Source organism: Suricata suricatta, chromosome 16 (genome assembly GCF_006229205.1).
Source record: "Suricata suricatta isolate VVHF042 chromosome 16, meerkat_22Aug2017_6uvM2_HiC, whole genome shotgun sequence".
NCBI lineage: Eukaryota > Metazoa > Chordata > Mammalia > Carnivora > Herpestidae > Suricata > Suricata suricatta.
Window position 1 is genome coordinate 18,583,868 of NC_043715.1, and position 19,499 is coordinate 18,603,366.

The 19,499-nt window shown below is 54.5% G+C and overlaps 2 protein-coding genes across 2 annotated transcripts in view; both read right to left on the minus strand.

Moving 5' to 3' along the window:
• Positions 1 to 401: 401 nt before the first annotated feature.
• Positions 402 to 4,262, minus strand: LOC115280921. The gene is made up of 2 exons (XM_029926094.1): positions 3,869 to 4,262; positions 402 to 3,247 (listed from the first exon to the last, which is right to left on the minus strand). The coding sequence occupies exons 1-2, from the start codon at positions 4,190 to 4,192 to the stop codon at positions 2,138 to 2,140; spliced, it is 1,434 nt and encodes a 477-aa protein (XP_029781954.1). The 5' UTR covers positions 4,193 to 4,262; the 3' UTR covers positions 402 to 2,137.
• Positions 4,263 to 12,173: 7,911 nt separating this feature from the next.
• LOC115280922 (protein BEAN1-like) overlaps positions 12,174 to 19,499 on the minus strand; it is a 30,928-nt gene continuing 23,602 nt past the window's right edge. Inside the window, exons 4-5 of the mRNA XM_029926095.1 lie at positions 13,549 to 13,696; positions 12,174 to 12,587 (exon numbers count right to left, since the gene is read on the minus strand). Of these exons, the coding sequence (XP_029781955.1) occupies positions 12,260 to 12,587; positions 13,549 to 13,696 (476 nt within the window). The 3' untranslated portion in view covers positions 12,174 to 12,259. The remainder of the gene's footprint in view (positions 12,588 to 13,548; positions 13,697 to 19,499) is intronic.

A 19,499-nucleotide genomic window follows, 5' to 3' on the forward strand; every position in this document is an offset into this window, starting at 1 on the left:
ACAGCACACCTGGCACCTGGGTCTTGGTGTCTAAACATCATTCTCCAATAAGAGGAACCGGGGCTCCTAGGACAAGTGGTTTATTGCAGGGGAATAGCAGATCAGTATTACCAGTAATAAGATGAACCCTTTGATAAGAGGTACCGAGGACACAGCATCATTTTTTAATGGTATTTTCGCCAAAAATGCATAACCTCACTTGAACTCTAAAAAAAACAGACAGGGGAGCCTGGATGGCTCAGTCGGTTGAGTGTCCGACTTCCGCTCAGGTCATGATCTCACGGTTTGTGGGTTTGAGCCCTGCGTCAGGCTCTGTGCTGACAGCTCCAAGCCAGGAGTCTGTCTTCAGATTCTGTGCCTCCCTCTCTCTATGACCCTCCCCTGCTCACGCGCTTGCTCTCTCTCTCTCTCTCTCTCTCAAAAATAAATAAAACATTTAAAAAACCCAAACTGAGGGACATTCAACAAAATTAGTATTAAGTTTTAACCAAAAGCATCAAGATGAGGAAAGACAAAGCTAAGGCTGAAGAACTGTTAGAGACACACATGGCATGTGGGGTCCTGGAAAGGGTCCTGGGATTGAGAAAGGGTAGTAACGGAAGGACTGGTGACATTTAAAAAAAGGTTTGTAGTTTGGTTAATAATACTCTGTCCATGTTAATTTCCTGTTCTTGATCATCCCACTGCAGCTCTAGAAGATGTCAGTTTCAGGGGACGCAAAGTGAGGGTTCCAAGGGCATTCCTTGCCTAATTTCACAACTTTTCTTTAAATCTCAAATTAGTTAAAATAATTTCCTTCTTGGAAAGAAAAGCAGAACATAACACTATAAATACTACAATCCCAAATTTAGAAAAAAAAAAAAAGACCAAAAGGAATTGTGTTAACACCATAACATTGGGTGTTTCCCAGTGGTGGATATTCTGGTAACTTCTGCTTTTGTTTTTATATCCATCTGTATTTCTAAATTTTCTACTCATTTGAGGGATCCCTGAAAACAGTGGTGAATGAGACAAGATGAAATTTCTCATAGAGCTTATATTGGGGGGGAGGGGGGATGGAAAATGAATAAGTATATTTAAAATGTCTTTGCAAAGAATTAAGCTGATGCTCAGATGCTCAGCCGTGGAAGGCCTCTCCAGAAGGTAACATTTAAGGTGAGTTGTGAATAACAAGAAAGGTAGAGAGAGAGGTACGAAGTGGGGAAAGGAACAGTTTGCACAGAAGCTGGGAGGTAGGGGTGGGCTTAGCTTGTTCAAGAACCTGTAAGAGGCCAGTGTGTCTTGTCTGCAGTGGACTGGGCGGAGGAGGCAGGAAATCAAATCAGAAGGATAGTGAGGGGCCTCTGGGGCTTGGTGTGGCCTTGGGAGCCCCTGGGGGGAGTTGAGCAAGAGAATCACAGGACTTGGTTTAGACAGGATCCTCTGGCTTTAGCTCATGAAGCAACGTGGTCGTTTGCTTGGAGGGACAGGGTGGGACAGTGGGGAGACCAGCATCTCTGGATGTGCCCACTTGTGAGGTGCGTGTGTACATGTGGGGGCAAGAGATGGCTGGGGGAGGGGGCGCCCGCAGCCCAGATGAGTGGAGCCCCCAACTCGACCCGTGGATGGGGAGCCGGTGTGTGATCCTGCATTCCCAGGTATGGTTTTGTTCTCTGTGAACCAGAAATTAGTAGAGAGAGAAGGGAGACTGACAGAGGAGTGTAAGCGCATTGAGGCTGTCTTAATCTGTCCTGTGACAGTTACCTTGAGGATGCTGGAGGAAACTGCCCCTTAGAGATGCCCAGGGTCACATACTTAGTGGGGATGGGAAGGGACAGGAAGCCACCCCCAAGGGAGACATTGAGGGGCACTGTGCACATCACACCTCACCTCCCTGACACTGTCCAGCCTCCTCTGAGTAGGTCTGACCACACTCAATTTACGATGAGGAAACAAGGCGCAGAGAGATGGAGCAAGATGGAGTGGGGGCCTAAAGTCACAGTCAGTGAGAGTCAGGGCTGGGACTTGAGACGAGAGGGATTGCTTAGCAGATTGGTCCCTATGCCTGACAAGTTGTGGGTTCCACATCTGCCACCTCTCCAAGTGGTCACTTTCCTGGGTCTCTGTCCCTGTACCATCCAGGGGTGACAGTTTTTAGCTATTGCCTGGGTGGTGTTCTTGGGTCGGAACTGGCCCCTCCAGCTGCCTCGGGGAAACATAGTGTCGGGGAGCTCTCGTACATGAGGCGGGTCTGAGTAGGACTCCAGAGCTGGATGACCCTACTGTCTGGGCTACCAGCCTTGGTGGCTGGGTCTGGCCCCATGAGAGGTTCTGATTGTCCATTGTCCTCAACCCCAGGGCCTGGGAAGTCCCCAGTACGCCTTGCAAGAGTTGGGGGTCTGAGGAGGTGGGAGAGGTGTTCACAGAGCTTGTCCATCTCAAAGGAAATGTTTGGAGGAACAGTATCTGCCCCAGTGGTGGCCAGCTCTGGCTGTGCTTCTGGCTTTGGGTCCAAGGACCTCCCGGATGATTGGGATACTGGTGTCAGACAGGGCTGGCCGGGGATGGGGACCACTCTGCTCTCAGGAGCTGTACTGGGGACCAGGGACCTCTCATTGCTGCTACCCAAGGAGGTGACCCCCTCACCTGGAGGTGGGCTGGGAGCCGGGGCTGGGACCTGGACTTGGTCTCCATTCAGGCTGCTCATGGGAAAGTCCTGGGGGAACAGGGGTGTCCGGTGCAGAATGAGGTCACTGTAGCAGGTCAAGAACTCCTCACTATCTGAGCGTGTGCTGGCATGGCGCTGGGAGGCCAGGTGGCGCCGGGGGCCGGCACAGGAGGTGAGGCGGGATGTTGAGACCTCAGGCAGGCTCATCAGGGCCATTGGCACAGTGCTCTGACGGTCAGAGCCCCCAGCCAGGGCCCTCTCAGATCCCAGCCCTTCTGGGGGGCCTGGCTGGACCCCCTCTTGGCAGTTGTGGGACTTCACCAGCTTAGTTTCTGAGCTGCGCCTGTGGTAGGGCCTGGATGGCTTCTCTCTGCCTGGTCCCAGGACCTGCCTGCTCGAGGTTCTCAGAATGGTCTCACATGTAACTCTTGCCAGGAAGATTTCAAACACCAGCTGCTTGGCGTCTTCCTTGCTGATGGCCCGGACCAGCGAAAACTCTGTCTCGGAGGTGGCCACGTAGCCCAGCCTGCCCAGAATGGTGTGCAGTGTTTGTTGAGGAAGCACAGGCTGCACCCGGTAGGCAAAGTTCCCAGTGTATGTCTGGAACAAACAGGGATGTTTATTAGAGGTGGGACACAACCCAGCAGAGTGGCTGTGAGTGGCCAGGCAGGACCAAAGGCTGACACCCAGGGTGGGGGCTGTGCTGGAGGCTCTCAAGAAGCATTTGGGCTGGGGCATTTGGCCATTGGGACATCTGGTCCATGATCATGTTATCCTCTGCCCCATTTTACAGAAGGGCACACTGAGGCCCGGAGACAGGACAGGACCTGTCGCAAGTCACATAGCAAGGGATTGAGCTGGGGTGAGGCCCTGATATCCTGGCTCCCAACCCAGGAGTCCTGGCCTGGAGCCAGATGAGATTAAAGCTTTCAAAACCTAGACTCCTTCCCTTGTTTATTATGAGCTCCCTGGTTCCTCATCTTTAGAGAGGCGGTAGATAGCGGTTGGAAGGTGCACTGCCTGTTTGAGGCCTGTTTCTTCTACTTATTAGCTGGTGACCGTAAGTAAGTTGCATTAACCTCTTTGGCTCTCAATTTATCCAGCGATAAAACAGGACCAAAGACATTGGGCATGCTGGGCATGCTGTCCCCCCTCCCCACCCCAGGCAGAGCTCTGGCTCCATCCCGAGCTCCCCTTGCTTAGAGGCATGGTGGTGCCTACCTTCAGGGACTGGATTTCCTTCCTCCAGGGAAACAGAAGTAGGTTGACAGATATTAGCTCCAAGAACTCCAGTGCCTGCACCAGTTCGTGGCAGACAGGCCGGGTAGGGCTAGGCACCCCCTGGGAGTGAGTGGCCCCCAGATTGGAGGCCGCAGGTTCGGGCAGATAGAACTCAGGGTGAGCCTGGGCCCTGCGGGTGAGGGCTGCTTGCCTGCAGACCCGGAGCCGGCCGGCCCCTGCCTCCTCTTGGTAGTAGCTGATGAGGTCACCCAGGAGGGTCTCGGGAGCAGCCTCGCCTGGGCCAGGGTGTCGGGGCTGGCTCATGGTGGCTCTGAGGGGCCGGGTGCCGAGGAGAGCCGTGTGAGCCTTTCCAGGCCAGGCCCAGGCTGGCCCCCCTCTGTCCTGCCCTAGTGCTCAGTCAGGAAGCTGAAGAGGAAGTTGTGCTATCAAAAGAGAAAGCCACACACAGCCCGGCTCTGCCTCTGCTTGTCGCTCTGAGGGGCTCAGACCTGTGGGCGGCTGGGGCTGTGCCATGTCCTCTGAGTGGAACGGAGCTGGGGTCTGGCTCGATCCTTGCCCCATCCCCTCAACAAACGGGGAAGCAGCTACAGCAGCGCCCAAAGCTGTCCACACCCCTCTGCAGTGGATGCTGCATGCTGGCCCATTACCCTCAGCCCACTTGGGGTGCCACCGGCTAAGGTTCCTTCTGCCTCATGCTGGAGAATGTTCTCTGGATGCAGGAGTGTGCCCTGCTGGTGTGCGGGACAGACTCCAAGTGTTAACACCAAGGGTGGGTGGGTAGAACCCCCAGCTTCTTGCCCCGGCCAGGACAGTTCCGGGATGTGTCCTCCACGCTCTCGGGGGTCCCCGGTGGGATCAGCCCCAGGTGCCCAGTGCAGTACCCTGTCCATGAATGCACACCCTTGGCTCCCACCCTTGTTTTAATTCCTGATTCCTCGTGTGCTTCCCAGGGTCGCCTCCAAGATGATGATTTGTGTGATGGGTACACAAATCTTGGGACTGCTTTTGGGAAACATAGAAAAATAATCTGCCTCACTCCCCACTTTTTCCATCTTTTTTTTTTTTTTAACAGTTCATTGGTTTATTCTCAGACTTGAGATGCCATTTATGCCCTATGGACCTGGAGGAGTGGGGATCACGCTAGAATCTCTGTCTCTCCTCATACCCCTGCCTTCCCTAAGGAGGAAGCAGATTAAATAAACAACAGGATTTTCCCTTTCATTACAGACCCAGGTATAAATAGGGGAGCACCCGTTAGGATCCTGACTCATCCCCACTACCTGCACCCCTTACCACCAGGAGGGGCAAAGTGAATTTGGGGAGATATGAGTGGGAAGCAGTATTTAGAGCCGGGCTTCCTGCCCCTCCCTACCTGCTTTCCTTCCTTCCTTCCTTCCCTTCAGCTTCCTTCCTTCCCTCCCTCCCCCCCTTCCATTCATTCACTCGATAATTAAGTCATCACTCACTCATTCAGCCACTCGGTGGTGACTCACTCCTTACATGTGGGTCAGCATTTCTCAAAGTGTGCTCCACAGGAGCACTTGTTGGGGTTTGTGATCAGTCTTATGGGAGGACCAGTTTCTTGTGGCCAAATAAATTCTGCTGGTCTAATTCAGGTCCTTGGGCTTCCTGGCTCCAGGACTTCCCTCGGAGCAGGTGTGTTTCTGGGAGGGAGCAGCACGTGTACTGTCTCCTGAAATATTAGACGCTGGGTCCCTTTTCACGTTCTCCTGTGCTGTTTGGGGGAAGTGCTGTCCTCAAGCAGCCAGCCTGTGTCCCCAGTCCATGCCAGCCTGGGCACTTCCGAAGCAAATGAGATAAAGTCCCTGTCCCTGGATCACAGCCTGGAGAGCCCCACGGAGTGGGTGTTATGACCTTGTAGTAACACAACCAAGCATTAAAAAAAAAATTCTTTTTTAATGTTTATTCATTTTTGAGAGAGACAGAGCCGGGGGGGGGGGTGGGGAGGGGCAGAGAGAGAAGGAGACACAGAATCTGAAGCAGGCTCCAGGGTCCGGGCTGTCAGCACAGAACTTGCAGTTCATGACCTGAGCTGAAGTGGATGCTCAACCGACGGAGCCACCCACATGCCCCACACAGCCGAACATTCTTGACCTTCAGGTTTCTATGTGACTCCGCTGGCCTCCTGGCCCTCCAGTCACCAGATAGGGCATCTGCCTTATGCTTAGCTTTGGACCTGCCTCAGGCCTGGGCTTACCATGTCTGGGGGGCTCGCTGTTCCCTGTCTCCAGCTCCCCTGCCTCCTGCAGTCTTGCCTGAACTCAGTGGCCAGGGCAGTTCCTGTCCCTGTGGCTGCAAAGTCACTTCCCAATTGGAGTACTGCTTGAAAATGGGTCCCACTACGCTCCATTCTGGAGCAAAGCGGGTGTCAATCTCTTATTTCTCTCTTCCTGCCGCTTCAGTGTGTCCCATCTTCTCCGACTTTGACCCTGTGGGTCCTCTGGTGAGGGCCCTTGTGATCACATTGGGCCCACCTGGATGACTCAGGATAATTGTCTCATTCCAAGGTCCTTAATCACACCTGTAAAATGCCTTTGCTGTGGAAGGTAACATATTGCTAGGTTCTGGGGATTCGGACCTGGACACCTTTGGAGGACACAATTTATCACACCCAAACTCTCTGAAACCCAACGCCATGCTTTTTCCTTGATACCAAAGATTTAAAAGAGCACTGAATGGGAATGGCAGATTTTGGGGAGGAAGATATGCAGAGTTACAGGCCACTGAATTGTGCTAAAGAGGCAGTCACGAGACCCAAGAAGGCGGTGGCAGCGGAGGTGGTGGTGGTAGTCTGTGTGTGAACAAAAAGGTCTTAATTCTCATTGTCTTTCTGTCTCTGTTTCTTTCTCCTTGGCCTCGGGCAGATTTGCTGAATGGCCAGCATCTGTTTTCCTATTTGTAGCCAAAGTGTAACACAGGTGCACACAATTTAATCCCCCACCAGGACCCACGCCCCGTTTTCGTTACTTCTTGGTGGAACTACCTCACACCTTCGGACAATCACGCTCCTCGGCTCTCTGGGAACCCCAGTGTGCCTGTGAACTGTCTATCCAGGGTGGACCAAGATCACGATGCGGGAAGCCTGGGCAGGGTGCCGGGACCGTCCCTACTCTGTGCTCTCGTGCTTGGGTTGTCAGCTCCTACGGTGCCTGCTTCCTCCCCACTGGGCCTCTGCAGCCTCATGGACTGTGCGGTTTGTATTCACGCTTTCTGGCCCTCGGGGAGTAACTGACTCAGAACCTGCTTTCTCGGCCTGCCAGGGTGACTAACTTTGGTGACAGTGGAGGGGACAGAGGGAGGTGAGGGGAGCACTAAAGATATGTTGGGGGGCTGGTCCCGAGGCCCAGAGAAGGAAAGGATCTGGCTGAAGGTCACACAGTGAGAGTTGATGACAGAAGCGGGTCCCAGGACCTAGCCCTCCCTCACGGGCTGCCCCTGCTGCCCAAAGGCTCCTGAGTCCCCTTCCAAGACTAGGAGCTCAGAGGCCACAGGGAGAACAGGGGTGGGTGCTGTCTGGTCTGGGGCTCCCAGGTCTGGACCTCTGCACCTGACTGTCCTCAAAGCTGTAACACACAGGGAGGAATCTGTTTCCATCAGAATTGAACTGAATGTTCTCAGTAGTTGTCCACCCCACAAATTGCCCCCCCCTCCGGGCCCACCATCCAGAGAAGAACTAGCTTGAACCCTGACCCTGGGCCCCCAGTCTGGCAAGGCTGGTTCAGACACACAGTAAAGGAAGGGCTGGGAGGAGGAAGAGGGGTCAGAGCCCAGCAGTGAGATAGTCCTTGAGGCTGGATCATGAGCCAGCCAACACAGACTTGGGGCACCCACAGCCATCGCTCCTGTGGGAGGAGGCAGGTGGGCAGCAGAGCCAAGAGAGATGATGCACCTGCCCATATTCTTGGACTTCCTGGATCTGGCCATGCCTGAAGTCAGAATTATCACTTAGACAATTGAGTTATGTGAGCCAATACATTTCTGGCTTAAGAAAAAGTTCAAATTGGGTTTCCGCTCTTGCAATGGAGTCATGAGGGTGGGTGATGGCGCTCAGAGCTCGCCAGGGGGTGGAGAGTTCCTTTTTAGAAAGCTGCCTTCTCTTACCCTAAAATCCAGGTCGTGTCAGTTCTGTGGTGGGCCGTGGATCAGGCAGCCACAGCTGTGGAGCAGAAGGCTGGGCAGCCCCAGGACCTCAAGGTTCTGGCGGGGGGGGGGGGGTCAGTGTGGCATGGCTGGGCTGTGACCACAGGGCCTGGGCACCTGGAGCCCCAGGATTCCTAGGAGAGAAGCTAAGCAGGCACAGCTGGGCTGTAACCCTGGGGGCAAGGGCGTGCCCAGCCCACGGCCCGGAAATGCTTGGCCTGAGCCAGGTGATGGACTCTGAGAGAGTTCACCTGACCTGAGAGGTTCGCAGTGAGGTCAAGCAGAGCAGAGCCCACACCAGATTTGCTCTTTCACGCGTTGAAGCTGCCTGTCCTTCCACTGTTCGTGCCCACAACCTGGTCAGTCATCAGTGGACACCGGCGGTGACACCTGAATTGAGTGGGTGGCCTTGGAGTGTGCATGTGGGACCCCTGAGTGTGGGGGCACTAGTGTGTGTGCCCCTGCGCAGGCGTATACACAACCACAGGTAGGGTGAGCTGGGGGTATGCCTGGGGGTGTCGCGAGGAACTTGGTGTGAGAGAGCCCTGTGTGTGTATGTGCCCGTGGGCTTGGCCAGGTCAGTGTCCCAAGGAGCAGCTGCAGGCAGCCATACTTTGTATCAAATCTCCTTCCTCTCTCTGGTGATTTATGCTGCACACGTGAGGCAGATGTTGATGCCTGTCCGAGACCGTGGGACGCACCGTGCGCACCGGGCTGGCCCAGTGGCAGATCATGCTGACCAAGGCGATGGCTCTGTCTGCCAGCAGCTGCAGCTCTCCTGTCTGAAGACTCTCTGGCGAGAGAAGTCCGCTCAGCTGCACGGGAAGGAGGGGGGCAGGGCTAATGTTCTCCAAAAGGCAGCCTCAATGAGCCCTGAGAGTCTGAGAGCCAGTGTGAGAACGCCACCCCCCTTCCTGTCAGGTGGCTGTGAGGCGTGCTCTCCACTTCATGCCCCTTGCAAGGGGACCTGCGTGACCACACCCTGAACTGGCTTCCTTCCCTTCCTTGTTTCATAGGCCCCTTGCTATTGGTGCTCCCTGGGTCACCTCCCTCATCAACCCCTTGCACCGTCCTCCTGTCCCAGGGTCTCATTCTGCCCCCTCCTATTCCTGCCATCCTGAGAATTGTCACCTCTGATCTCATTGGGGCTCTTTAGGGCTGAGCCCACTGCTTGGGGTGTGCTCTTTGACTTCAACCCTGAGGCCCTGGCAGAGAGAGGGCGCTAGTTTCCTGGTAGGAGTGTGCAGAAGGCCATTGCGTGTGGCACCATATGTGGACGCAGGGTGTGTCATGGATGGGGGAGGCAGGAAATGCCAAGCCCAACCGTTTCCTGGACCAGGGGGGTCCTGTGTGTTGTTGGAACTGGGTGTTGGCGCAGGGCGGTTCAGGTTGCAGTCAGCACGAGGCTGGACACTATCACCATGAGGGCTGCTATATTCCTTACCAGTGAGAGGGCCCCGTGGAAGCGGCACCCGAGCCACACACAGTGGTGTTTCGGACAAAGGAGTAATTATTTTGCATAAAGGGAGAGGGGCTTAAGGCATCAGGCTCTTGTGCCCGGAGAGAGAAACTGAGGAGCAGGAGTGACTCCTGAAAATGGAATGCTTGAATGGTTAAACCTCACGGAACATCACAAGGGTGGCAGACCAGCTCAAAACTCAAATAAGTACTGCCTCCAACTGCTAATGTCCGTGGTTAGTAGATTTGGAAGTGAGAGAAGTGCTAGCTAGCTCTCTAGGGGCTGACCTGTTTGCTTTGAACAGTGGCAGCATGCAGCCAGCAGGTGACAGTGTGGGCTTGGAGTGGATGCAGGACAGATGGGACCTGGGACTGGCACAGCACCTTTGGGATTGGACCCCGCTTTCAGGGCGTTCAGGGTCTAGGTCTATGCTGGTGGATGCCACTTGAGTCTGAGTGGGAGGGAAGGGTGACAGTGGAAGGGAATCAGCCTCGGTCAGCCAAGGGATCAACCACCAAAGCTGAGGTCTTATTGAGAGCACAGGAAAGAATCTTTGCAAGGGAAAGGAAACAACTCACTTCATTCCAAATACAAATCCTCCCACCCCCTTCCTCGGAGTTGAAGGCGTCAGCGTGCTGAGAGTCAACCGCTGTGAAAGGAAAATGTGTAGTCCCCAGCGTTCCGGAAGTCAAGTCCAAAACTTATGGTCTGCCTTGGTGACATTTACACTGGCCAAGTCTCTGAGAATGGATGCGGGGTTTCAGTGAGGTTAAGAAAAGAAGGAACTTGTGTAAGGCACCAAGTCTCCAAATACCCGTGTCACTAGGAAAGTGACAACATTTCCAGGGCTGCCCATCTTGGGAGAAGTAAGATATTTCAGTTCGCAGCTATTTATGTTTTGTCAGGTGGTGTGAGCCCTCCCCTCACCCTGCAGTCCACGCACTCTTTGAGAGTATTATTTCTTGTAACATTTTTATTGATACGATATATTTATTTTGAACACAGAAAAGATACATTGTTGCTTATGTAGCACTTAATCCAGGAACAAGAAAAGCTGTTTAGCTCCATCCCTCAAACACTGATGAGTACGTAGGGGATTTTAATCTTTTTTCCCCTCGAGTACTCTCTAGGGTTGCAGAAGCAAGATGCATTTCTTAAAAGAGTCCCATCCCTGGAGTGCATTTAAAGGCTATACAGTACAACAGACAGATATTTTTTGCCTAGAAAACAGTACACCACAGAGGCGGACAGAACTGCTTGTAAACAAGTCCCTTTCCTGGTGGAGTTGGGCGCGCCAGGATGGCACAGAACCTCTGGACGGATTCCTTTCAGTTCTGCACCAGAAGAAATCCTATTTCTACAGAAAATAAAATTCACAATTGCCATCCTGGATACCTTCCTTCTCAAGAAAGGGATTACTGAAATATCTTAGCCCTTCATTAGAGGAATTGGAATGTGGGTAGGGGCTGGATGGGGGAGGGGAGGCAGGGTGGACTCAAGGCGAGGTTCCACTGCCTGCCGTTGGGCAATGCTGGCGGGACATTCTGCAAAGATGTTCGGCTGCCCCCGCTGGCAGGCTGGGTCTTCAGAAATCAGCTCTGTGACTTGTGTGGTCTCTGATGGGAATCGCTGGGATTTGTGGGCCCCTCTATGAGCAGGCACGCCCATATACCCCCTTCTGTGGAGCCCCTGGCGGTGAGCCCAGATGCGACATGCTAGTATTTAGGGGGCCCGCTTCCCCTTTCTTGTACCTCTGCAAACACCCTGGAGGGCAGGGCCAGAACACATCATCAGTTCACAGTTCTCAACCAGAAGCTGCCACCCAGGAGGACAGCCCACGCTCGGGTCGCAATGGTCAGCACAAGGGGTCACTTCTCGGCCACAGAGCTGCACCCAGGCTGCCCTCTTCTCTGAAGACCCTCAGCCCTGGGCAGTGTTTGGACTGACAAGGGGAGTCTGTAACCCACCACCAAGGACCCTGCCTATCACCTGTTGCGTGGGGTGGGGGCCTCCTAAATAACTCTGCCAGCACAACCAGGCTGGGGGCGCTGGGTTAGGGAGGGCAAGGTGGGTGGTGAGGACCTCCAGGTTGTGCCTGAGCCCCCAGACCCATGTCCCTTGCCCCATAAGGGGCAGGGTGGTGATGGTGGCTGCCCTGGAATTGAGGGAGAGGTACACTGTGTAGCGGGACCTCACTGAAGCCTGTCCCACCAGCCAGGAGGACACGCCGCCTTGTGGTGGCTGGGGCAAGTGGCCGGCCTGGGATGGTCGAGCAGTTTCTGGAGGGAGAATCAGAATTTGGGCACAGCCTGCCAGGTGAGGGCAGAGGCAAACAGGCCAGGGAGAGGGAAGAGCAAGCTCTAGTCCCTTCTCCACCTGTCTTCTCCCAGCACTGTCTGCAGAGGCACAGCCAACAGGCTGGGGAGGAGACGGGAGGTCAAGAGAGCTTCATTTTTAATGAAACCTTAGCAGATGGGTTTGTGTGGATGTGGGGGGGGGGCCTGTGTGTATGCACATGTCTGTACATGTGTGGTGCATATCTGGATGTGTGTGTGCACATGGGTGTGTCAGTGTGTGTGTGTGTGTATAGTTATGAATATATGTGTGCATGTCTGTACAAATTGTGTGTGTCTGTGTGCATGTGGGAGTGCTGTGCGTGCATATCTGTGTGCATGTGTGCATGCATGCCCTTTATGTGTGTGTGTGTGTGTGTACGCCCTTTGTGGCTCAGCCCGAGGGACCAGGAGGACCTAGCTAGCTGGGTCACTCACAGAATCCTTTCTGGGCCAGAACCCAGGGATCAGGTTGTAATGGGTGAGCCCTGGTTCTGGTCCTGGCAGTGGCAGCAGGCTTGATGCGGGGTTGATCCCACACACAGCCTCATAAGCGGGCAGGGTATCCACGGAGACAGTGCGGAGGCCACTGTGGCCGAGGATCCTCGGTGCCTGCTGGTGACGGCCACTGTCCGCATCGAAGATGCCATCCAGCACGGGGTAGGAGTCAGTCAGCGAGTAGGGTGGTGGTGCATCCATGGGGATGTACAGCTGGGTGGCACCTGGCCCCACGCACTCCTCATAGCTACAAGAGAAGAGGTTCCCTCAGGGCCCTGTGGGACCTGGCCTTGGAGGCCTTAGGGGGCAGGTGCGAACGTCTTTCCCCAAAGGCCAGGAGCCCGTCCGCAGCGACAACTGCCCTGGTGTGGATCAAGCCAGGCCTCTGTCATGTCAGCTCTAATGAAACCCCCAACTCCCCCAGGAAAGGCCCCCCAGATCTGCTGTGGCTGGATTCTGGTCCTGACTCAGCCCCAGGGTTCTGGGTGAACTTGAGCGAGCAAGTCACTGAAGCCCGGGTCTCAGATTGCTCAGAACAACCTGGCCCCTGCTGAGTGTAAGTGTAAGTGGGGCTGGTGGAAGCAGCCTCAGGCTGCCTGACCCTCCTGGGCCTCAAGTCACCCCAAAATGGCCTTTCTGGACCCATAGCTGCAAGGCTAAAAAAGCACCCACTGGCCCCCAGGGGGTAAAGGGTGATGGGGGTGTGGCTGTTTCTGGGGCCGGAGGGGTCTCCTGGAAGGGAAGTGATGGAGGCCCTGAGCTCTCTTCTTTTCTCAAATACTAACCCGTGGGTGATCTGCCGGAGGATGGCAGGGAGAACCCACTCCCCCCTCCCAGAGAAGAATCCCTTAATGGGACTGTCCCACCTGATGGCCATGGGTGCAACTTAGACCCAAGGACCCCTGACCCAGTGGATGTGATTGGGCTTTGGGCGCATACTAAGGAGCTGGAGCCTGGGCCTTCACCCTGCCCTCAACCCCATTCTGAAGGAGCTGAGCTTTCCTCTTCCTTCTTTGGTGTCTTGTCACATCTGCTGAGTTTGTCTGCCTCGCTGGGACCTGCTGGACAGGAGGTGGCCACACCCACCGAGAAGATATTTTCTGCATTTATACCATTTGGAGGAAGTGTTGCTCTTTCCCGTGGCGGGTGGGGATTCACACCGGTGGCCCTTCCCTCTCATGCCTTCCTCCCTCACGTGGCCTGCTTACCCTGGGGGAGAATCTGGGTACAGGTCTCGGAGCGCTGGGAGATCCACTTCGCCATCAGAGATGAGGTCTGAGGGCAGGGGCCAGTCTTCGACAGGGGTGCAGCTGCAGTGAATCCTGTAGCCCGAGCGGCTATAGGCCCCATCAGACCCTGCAGAGGACAGAGAGTCAGCCTGGGCTTCGGGCCGGGGCCAGGGAGATCCCTGTGTGTCTCCCTGAGGCCACTGAGACCCTCTTTTCTCCAACTCACCCTCTGGTCCCTCACCAAGCACAGCTGCCTACCATCCTTTCAGAGATAGCCCCAGAATGTGGCACTGGTACTCCACTGGGCATGGGGTCTCAGAAAGTGGGGTTCCCAGGGTGCTAAGCAGCCTGGCCTGGGGACAGCTCTGTACCGAGCAGTGTGTCATGAGATTTGAGAGATGCAGTACCGGTCCTGTGGGAACAGATGGGCTGACCCAGCCTGGAGGTCAGGGAGGGCTTCCTGGAGGAGGGGCTCCTAAAGCCAAGTCTTATCTAGGAACTAGCCAAGAGAAGAGAGACAGAGCAGGCAGAGGGAACAGACCAGCTTGAGCCAAGGCAGGAGATTAGAAAGAAGAGTGTGGTGTGAAAAGGAAGCTTTGAAGTGCGGAGAAGGGCAGGGCATGAAAACTGAGGAGTCAGGGAATGAGGGCTGCAGGAGTCTCTGGGGTTAGGCTTCCCTACTCCCTGCACACATCGTTCCCTTTAATTATCCAGGAGAAAAGGTGCCCCTGTGATTTCTGAGGACTCCATATACTGCATTCTTGTGTGTGTGTGTGTGTGTGTGTGTGTGTGTGTGTGTGTGTGTGACATATTAGCACATCAAAGGCTCTGAGAAGTCCTGTAGCTGAGAAGCACATTTGACTGCGCTTCTGCAACATTTGATGACAGAATCTTCTCTTCTTAGATCTAGTAACACTGCTTAGGAAGTGCTGATAGAGCACAATCTTCTCATTCTACCAGTGTGGTTCAGAAAGGCTCAGTGACTTGCCAGACGCCACACAGCAAATTATTGGTAGGGCCAGTGGGCAGCCTGATATCCTGTCTCCTCACTCTGTAAACTCTCCATCCCCCCTACCCGCCCCGTTTCTGACAGTTCCAGTAGAGGCTATGGGACAGGGGGAGTTGCAAAGACTGTTGGGAAATGAAGTCTCCCTGCCCACAGTGGGTTCTCAGATGATGGCTCCTCCCCTTCAAGATCAGGACTCAACATCAGGGGCGGGGCTTATCTGTCTAGGGGTGGGGCTCATGACCTTTCTTTGAGGTCAGCAGCAGTGTCCATCCCCATTCTACAGACTAAAAAGCTGAGGCTCGGGGCGCCTGGGTGGCTCAGCCGGTTAAGCCTCCAACTTCGGCTCAGGTCAGATCTCACGGTTGTGGGTTCGAGCCCCACGTCAGGCTCTGTACAGACAGCTAACTCAGAACCTGGAGCCTGCTTCTGGTTCTGTGTCTCCTTCTCTCTCTGCCCCTCCCCCTCTCATGCTCTGTCTCTCTCTATCAAAAATAAATAAAACATTAAAAAAAATAAAAAGCTGAAGCTCAGGGTCATGGAGTTGGAATTCATGCACAGTCTGTATAATCATAAAGACTGCCCTTTCTTCTCCCCTATTTTCTTTTTCCCACTCCTGATACCATGGTGAGTAGAAAAATCTGGATGTGAAACTCTATCTGCAGATATAATCCCAAGGTTATCTACGGACATCGAGAAAGCTCTCAGAAGAGAATATGCCAAACACATTAACAGTGGCCCTGTCTTGATGACAGGATCATGACCCTTATTTTCTTCTTTAGATTTTATGTGTTTTGAAGATTTTCCATGGTGAACACATATTACTTTTCTACTAGGAAAAAGGTACCCAATAACACATGCTATAAAAAGGAGCTGAAATGAGATTTGTTTCCCTTTAGGGCACCAGCTGAAGGGTGAGAATTTCTGGAAGAACTTGGGGAAGAAACTCAGGAAAGAAGAAAGCACGAACGAACCGGGGTGAAGCCAGCAGTGAGCCCTAGGCCTCAGGGCTCTGGTGCCGGGAGGGCCCCAGGCACCATGCAGGGGGTTGTGGCTGTCCCAACCTTGGAAAGCTGAGGCTGTTCCCTGGACCCAAGTCGGGGTGGCCTGGCAGGTAGGCCTGAGAGCTGATGAGGCCAAACCACTCTGCCGTTCGCCTCTCTCCATGGCTGCTTTTCCTGGGCATCCTGGGGGCGGAGCAGCTGAGGGAGACTGAGGCTGCTCTGAGGCACTCACCTAGCTCAGCCCCCAAATCCTGAGATGACCCAGCTCACTCCAGATAGAGCTCCTGAGGAACAGTTGGAAAGAGTCCCCTGACACCTCATCTGAACTCCCCAGATTACTTTCTTATCCCCTCTCCTTCCCCAACTTCCATGTCAGCACAGACCCAGATGGTCCAGGCCTCGGGAAGCACCCCCCCCCAACCTCCTCATGGAAAGAGACACCTCCCATCCCCTTCTTTACCAAAAGTAAGAAACACCTTGGCTCATGATTGAGCCCAAGCCCCAGTGAGAGGATGAAAGGAGAGCAGATCTGTCTCCCCAAACTCGAGATCTTTCCATCTTATGGAAACGGAATTTCACTTACTCACTCATTCACTCATTCATTCATTCTGTCATTCTGTCATTTATTGGCTTCTCTTTCTGTGCCTGGCCAGACTGCAGGGGTGCCTGTGGACTGGGGAGGAGGGCCAGCTTTGTCCTGAGGGCAATGGGGAGCCACTGAGGGGTGTTGAGTGGAAGATGGAAGTGTCCACAGTTCAGGGTCCTGTGGACCCACCCATCGTATTAGTTGTGGGTCAGTGGTTAAACAACTTCCCTGAGGGTGCACAGTGGGACGTGGAAGTTGAAGGCCATTTTTTTAAAGTGGTTTATTGTCAAATTAGTTTCCATACAACACCCAGTGCTCTTCCCCACAAGTGCCCTCCTCCATCACCACCACCTCTTCCCTCCTCGCCCTTCAGCCCTCAGTTCGTTCTCAGTATTCAATAGTCTCTCAAGTTTTGTGTCCCTCTCTCTCCCCAACTCTTTCCCTCTTCCCCTCCCCCTGGTCCTCCATTAGGTTTCTCCTGTTCTCGTGTTAGACCTATGAGTGCAAACATATAGTATCTGTCCTCTGCCTGGCTTACTTCACTCAGCATGACACCCTCAAGGTCCATCCACTTTGCTACAAATGGCCATATGTCATTCCCTCTCATTGCCATGTAGTACTCCATTGTGTATATATACCACATCTTCTTGATCCACTCATCAGGTGATGGACATTTAGGCTCTTTCTGTGTTTTGGCTATTGTTGGCAGTGCTGTGAAGGCCACTTTGGAACCCTGGGTATGAGGGGCCTGTGAGCCTCAAGGAGAGATAGCGGGGGGTGCCAGGCCAAGGCTGATGGGTGGTGCCAGAAGCTGGCAGGTGGCTGAGATGGAGCGGGGAGTGGGTGAAGACAGAGGGCCCGGTGCCAAGGGTTGGGCTCTGAGGGACCTCGATATTCCTCTCCTCAGAGAATGGGAATCTACAAAAAAGTCCGAGAAGGAGCAGGAGTGAGACCAGGAGAGCCTTGATCACTGGCACCAGCGGAAGGGGGTGTGTCTGTAGGAAAGAGGCATCCCTGCTGCTAACAAGTGGGTGCTCATGGGTGCTCTGCTCTTTTGTTCTCCCCACAGCTGTGCACCACAGCGTGCTTCCTTCTCCTCCCTGGCATCTTTCCAAGGCTCCTGGCGGCACCTGTGCTCCCTCCCAAAGGCTGGAGGAAGCTGCAGGGGCATCAGTGCCTCCGGGCTCCCCACTGGGGCCCCAGGGAGGTGCCACAGCAAGAACTGGGAACAGAAGTGGGGCAGGGAGGAGGGAGCCCCACAAATGGATACCCTCAGTGACAGGGACACAGGGTTGCTGTCAGTGTGCGGCAGCAGAGGCCTGACCCCGGTCTTGGCCTGGCCCTGACCTGCTGTCAACCCACCTACTCCAGAAATCAGGGCCAGGACCTTGCTTAAGTGGCACTGGCCCTGTGTCCCCCCAGGGCCATTTGCCTCCTCAAGGCCAAGGTTGACCTCTCAAATGTTAGCTTGGGATCTACCGTGGGCCCCACGCCCATGCTCTGAGTACCAGGCCTAGGCCTGGTACTTTCAGGATGTTCGACAAGCTCCTTTGGTTTCCCGGTCATTAAAATGGGCTAATGCAGCTCTTGCTGTGCGGAGGACATGAGGTTGCTCGTACCCTTGCCCGTGGAGCATGTTCTCTGGGTCAGAACCTGGGGGGGGGGGGCTATGGGCCCGGCTGGGTGAGAGCCACACACAGGCGCTGCTCTCCCTGATGTAACAGCCCTGCTTTCCCAGTCATCCCGTGACAGGGTCATTGGTAGGAGTGTGGGTAAGTCCAGGAGGTGCAGGTAGAGGTGATTCAAACCTGCCTGGAAGGGGTGAGGGGGCCAGAGCAGCAACCAAAGGGAAATGGCATTTGAGTTGGGTCTGGAAGGACAAGCAGGCTTTTGTTAGTTGAGGAAGTACAGGGAATGGCATTTTGGCATTTTGGCCTAGGAAGGGCCTGCACAAAGGAGTGGAGGTGGGAAGGAGCACAAAAGAAGTGCTTGGGGACCCCCTGCCACGGGAGGCAGGCAGGGGCCATCCTGGGCTGACCAGCAGCATGGGGGGGGGCGGCTGTGCGTGGGAGCTGGGCTCCTTGTCAGGGGTGGGCCTGCTCTGGGCAGGAGCCCTGCCCTCCCTAAGGGTCAGGCTGGTCTGGACAATGCTCCTGGCTTGTCTTCTTGGGGGAACCCTTGGCTTTTAGGGCCTCTAGAGGGGACTGGGCTCGCTTTCAACATCTGCCTTATTAATGCTGACTCTTCTGTTTAGTCTCCATCATTGGGCAGTGAGGGTGAACCACTGACCTGCCGCAGGTTTCTCCCACTGCGGCCATCCCTGCACAGTGACAGCTCTGTGTGTCCTGTCCAGAGGCCCGGCTTCCTGCTCTTGTACTTCTCTCGACGGCATCGCCAGAGGAGCAACATCCAGGTCTGAAGGGCCCCCAGGTCTTGAGTGTGTCTGCCAGGCAGTGCCCTGAACTCATGCGGGGCCCCTGCTGGTGGTGCCCCCACGCCAGCAGTGTCCCTCAGGTGCGTGAGCACCGGCCCCTCCGAGCCCATGCTGTGCAGTGATTATCCTACAGGACTCCAGATTGGGCCACCCAGGCTCAAATCTGGGGTCTTCCTGGCTGAGTGACCCTACGTAGGTTACTTAGCCACCCTGCTTTGGTCTGAATGTTCCTGTCTACCTACCCCTCCCCCACTCAATATTGAAATCTGAACCCCCCAAAATCTGCCATTTGGAGGTGGCGTCTTTGGGAGATGATTAGTTCATGAGAGTAGAGCCCTCATAGTTGGGATCGGTGCTCTTATAAGATATGAGACCCCAGAGAGCTAGCTTGTCCCTTCTACCCTGTGCGGTCACAGGGAGAAGGCTCGTCTATGAGCCAGAAGGCGGGCCCTCACAAGATACCAAATCTGCAGGTGCCTGGATCTCGGGAGTTCCCAGCCTCCAGAACTGAGATATAAATTTCTCTTGTTTACAAGACTTACAGTTTATGGCGTTTTTGTTACAATAGCCTGAACACCTCAACTTCCTTATCTGTGAATTGGGTTGGTAATAAACAGCAGCTCCCTCCAGGACTGTTGCGAGGATTAAATGAGATTCTGCTTGAGAAGGGCCAGGCGTGCAGTGCATGCCCACCTCCCGGTGCCTACCTGCTTCAGCACACCAGCTGCGGGTATCCTTAATCGCTAAAAGGTGGCACCTTCCTCAGTCAGTTAACTGTGTAGAAAGGGAAACAAAGTGACCCAAAGCTCCTGGCTAATCAGGGCGTGTTGGGAGGGGGCTGTGGATTTCAGGCCTCTGAAAGTCCACGCTGATGAGATCCTATCTAACTTGGTTTTTAAT

Excerpts from the sequence above, each read along its gene's own strand:
- LOC115280921 (XM_029926094.1), bottom strand. The coding sequence starts at position 4,192 with ATGAGCCAGCCCCGACACCCTGGCCCAGGCGAGGCTGCTCCCGAGACC. Across the intron at positions 3,248-3,868 it reads AGGAAATCCAGTCCCTGAAG|ACATACACTGGGAACTTTGC; the intron begins GTAGGCACCACC and ends TGTTTGTTCCAG.